The sequence below is a fragment of the Antechinus flavipes genome, chromosome 1 (assembly GCF_016432865.1).
Source record: "Antechinus flavipes isolate AdamAnt ecotype Samford, QLD, Australia chromosome 1, AdamAnt_v2, whole genome shotgun sequence".
NCBI lineage: Eukaryota > Metazoa > Chordata > Mammalia > Dasyuromorphia > Dasyuridae > Antechinus > Antechinus flavipes.
Window position 1 is genome coordinate 333,511,121 of NC_067398.1, and position 4,195 is coordinate 333,515,315.

The 4,195-nt window shown below is 38.4% G+C and overlaps 1 protein-coding gene across 1 annotated transcript; it reads right to left on the reverse strand.

Moving 5' to 3' along the window:
• Positions 1–294: 294 nt before the first annotated feature.
• On the reverse strand, positions 295–1,233 carry LOC127542374 (olfactory receptor 15). Its single transcript, XM_051967905.1, has one exon. It carries the CDS (start codon positions 1,231–1,233, stop codon positions 295–297), a length of 939 nt encoding a protein of 312 aa, XP_051823865.1.
• Positions 1,234–4,195: the final 2,962 nt, after the last annotated feature.

The window sequence follows — 4,195 nt, forward strand, 5'->3', positions numbered from 1 at the left end:
ATACCAATTTCTTAGCATTGTTGGGAAGCTTTTTAATTTTGAGATATGAAGGCAAACTTGGTGTGTATACCTTTTAGGCAGAGTAACATTAATAAATATGTAGCAAGTTCCTCTTTCCATTAGGGACATTAGTTTGTTTAGAATGGAAGAATAATGATTATTACTAATGTAGATCTGATGAGAGAGGTTCACAGAGACAGAGACAGGAATAGAGAGAAACAGAGGAAGTGAAAGAAGGGGGAAAAGAGAAAGAAAACAAACAGGAAAGATATGGTAGCCCATTTCCCCCTTCCCTCACTGTTCCTCTCTTCCTTTCCCCAACAATTTCCTTAGTGCCCTCTTCACCTCCTTGTTCCTCAGAGTGTAGATTAGGGGATTCACCATCGGTGTGACTACTGAATAAAACAGAGAGATGAATTTGCCCCGATCCTGAGAACTGCTCTTGGCTGGCAGTAGGTAAGCATAAATGGCTGAACCATAGAAGAGGAGTACTACTATCAAATGGGAGCCACAAGTATTGAAAGCCTTACGCCGGCCTTCAGCTGACTGAATCTTCAGGACAGCCTGGGCAATGTAGCCATAGGAAATGAGGATGATGCTCAGGGGCACCGCAGTGAAGAAGGCACATACACCATTGAGTACAGCCTCGTTGAGGCTCGTGTCCCCACAGGCCAACTTGATTAGAGCTGGCACTTCACAGAGGAAATTATCAACTTCCCGGCGTCCACACAATGGGAGCTGCAGAGTGAACGTTGACTGAATTAGGGAGTTTCCCAGGCCACCTAGCCAGGCAATAGCAGCTAGCTGCCAGCAAAGCCGAGGGTTCATGATGGCCATGTAGTGCAGGGGTCTGCAGACAGCTACATAGCGATCAAAGGCCATCACAACCAACAGGATACACTCGGTAGCCCCCAGCCACAGGAAGACATATAGTTGCGTTATACAGCCATCATAGCTGATGGTTTTGTCAGGGCCCCACAAATTCAACAGCATTTGAGGGACTGAACTTGTGGTAAAGGCAAGGTCAAGAGAAGAGAGGTTACTGAGGAAAAAATACATGGGTGTGTGAAGCCGGGCATCCAGGCGCGATATTAAGATAATAGTCAAGTTGCCCACCAAGGTTAACATGTAGGAGAACAGGATAGCGACAAATAAGATCATCTCCAGCTGGGGATGGTCAGAAATACCCATCAGGATGAAACCTTTAAAGGAGCTGTGGTTAACTCCTTCCATCACTGGCCACCTTGTGTCCCCTAAAGAAGAGAGAAAGGTTACTAGACTGAGAAAAGAGTCAGAGAGCAGTAAGTAAAAGTATAAACTTGTTGGACAAGATTAATGTCTTCAATGTCAGGTCTTCAGGAAAGATAAGATCAGGAAAAAAAGAAAAAGAAAGGAAAGGATAAAAGAAAAGAGAGGGGAGGGAGGAAAAGAGAAGAGAGAAGAGGAAAGAAGGATTAAATATTGTTTCATGGGTTTTCTGGCTCCAGGGCATTTACTAGTTGGTTCTGTCAATTCCAAATTTATCTTTACTGTTACCAAAACCACTAAGAATTCCCCAAATGAACAAGGAACCAAAAGAAGAGAAACTATGAGCTATTAGGACAAATTAGAGAATAAGGACAGCCAAGATGGTGAAGGGAACTCAAAACCATGCTGTATGAAGACTGGGTGAAAGAATGGAATATATAGCCTGCAGTAGAGAAGATGGGCAGAGATTGCTCTGATAATTGTCTTTAAATTGTGGGAGGAGCAGCAGATGGAAAAACTATTTGACTTGTTTTATTTGGGCCCAAAAGGCAAAACTAGAAAGTTATAGTGAGCTTGATTCAAATTCAACTTACTAAAGTTTCCTAGTACTTGGAGTTGTCCAAAAATGGAATAGACACAGCTGTGAGCATGCAGGAGAATAAGTATATTGAGTTCTTCATCATTTATAGGACTTCAAGTAGATCCTGAGCAACAAATTCTTGCAAATATTGTAGAGAGATTCATGCTTTAGGTAGTAGACTGATTTAGATAATATTTGAAATCTCTTCTGTCAGATGTTTAGAAATAAACCCATGGGTTTTAAGCTTGGAATGTTTGTATAAGGTTCTCCTTGTTGATGTAGAGAATGATTACTCAAAAAAAAAAAAAAAAAGCTCCATACTAGGGAGTTATTTGAGAAAGGAAAAGTAGCTATGTACTTGAGGTTATAGGGACAGATAGCTTCCAACTATTCTCTGGAACTATTTAAAAGCATGAGGAGAGCAACTAGATGACAGAGCAGCTTGATTTTAAGAGAATCTGAATTTAAATCCAGCCTCAGACACTTAACACTTACTAGTTGTGTGATCCTGGACAAGTCACTTAACCCCAACTGTCTCACCAAAAAAAAAGAATAAATAAATAAAAGCATAAGGAAGAATGTTTGGGACTACTAATATTGATCTCTTGGAACTGAGAGAAGTGAAGGAAGAGGCATGGATGCAGAATTAGTATTTATGGTGAGAAGTAGTTAGGTGTGCAATGGTTAGAGTGAGGAGACCAGAAGATGCGAATTCAAATCAGCCTTAGACATTTACTAGCTATGTGATCCTGGGCAAGTCATATAATCTCTGTGTCAATTTCCTCATTTGTGAAGTGGGATAATAATAGCATATATCTCCCAGGGAAAAAAAAAGGTAATATTAGTAAAATCTTTACAAAACTTAAAGCGATATATAAATTATTAACTACTATTGTGATGAGTACAATGAATGGATGACCTCTTGTTGGAGATGTTACAAAGGAGATTTTCCAGTGAGTATAGGTTGGACTATTTGGCTTCTGAAATCTCTTCCATCATTATGATTACATTAGGACTGAATTTGTAGGATAAACTAGTTGTACTAGATAAATGAATGGGTTATAATATGGAAATGGGTTTGATAAAGGGAATTTGGAGAAAGTGAGCAGAAAGCAAATGAGTAAAGATAGGATTCCATGAATACAAAAGAAGTGAAAAGGTAAGAAGGGTAAATCTAGAAGTGGTTTTTTGACTTGTGATCTGAGAAGGACTGTATGTGGGAACCTGGACCCTAATATCATGTTCCTCTACCCTTCTCCCCAGAGTATTTATACTAGCACTGAAGAGCAGTGATGAGAATGAGTTTTAATCTCATACCAGATACCTAGATTAGTTATTTTTTTGAGGTCTTTTTTCTTTTGGGGGAAGTTGTGTCAAAGAAAAGGGAGTATAGGAGACGCTAGAATACATGATCTTGAGTAATAGAGTTTCAAAACATCCTCCCCCTCTGGGATTCTGGAATTCTAAGATTTAAGAAATGGAGGAAAAAATGATGCCATTTTTAAATGCCAATTTAATAAAGATAAGGACAACCCAGAATGGTAAAGCTTGAGAAAGAGAAATCTTTGAAGTCAATAAAACAAAAAGAAATGGGATATATAGGATGTGACCCTAAAACTTTTTCTACCAAATCCCAGAATATTAGAATGAAGGAATGCAAAGGAGATACATATGAACAGGATGAATCAAAAGAAAGCCTATGTTGCTGCACAACAATGAATAAAGTTATGGAATTTTTCCCAAGAGATAATATAGGCTGAAAAGGTAAACCATTTCAAGAAGTGTTTATGTGAATTCATGTATGATAATTATAATCATTCAGGAAAACTAAATTGTTGGAACACCATTCTTAGTCTTATTGAAATGATAGAGGACAAGATTAATGTAACCCTCAACTGTCCTTTCACCTGAGATAGAGTTAAGGGCTAGATGGATCATGAAACTAATCCAGTATGACAATTTTTAGGTTCTAAGAAATAAAAATACTATCCTTTGCTAATTATGGACCACAATATCCTATTCTTGCTCCCCAACAAGAATCTGACATCCTAACAAAAGAAACTAAAAGCCCACCAGAAACCAATGAATAGTCCATCATCTGAACTTTCCCCATCAATGCTTTATAGTGTGAGATTAACTTTGGAGTGCATTCTGGAGCACTTGTGACACCACACAAGTGGTGACACATCAACTTTTCCATTCACTCCCTTAGCTCTCTCAATCTTTTACTTGTATAACTGATTGAAAATAATTCTGTAATTTGAGGGTACCTGACTCTTGAGTAATTTCTGTCCTTTAGAAAAGTCATGGTGCTTTTGAATATTGGATAAAATGAACCTGTATTCTCCCATTGATCTAAAAATATCA

What these genes read in the sequence shown, in the direction of transcription:
- LOC127542374 (XM_051967905.1), bottom strand. Translation starts at nt 1,233, where the DNA reads ATGGAAGGAGTTAACCACAGCTCCTTTAAAGGTTTCATCCTGATGGGT.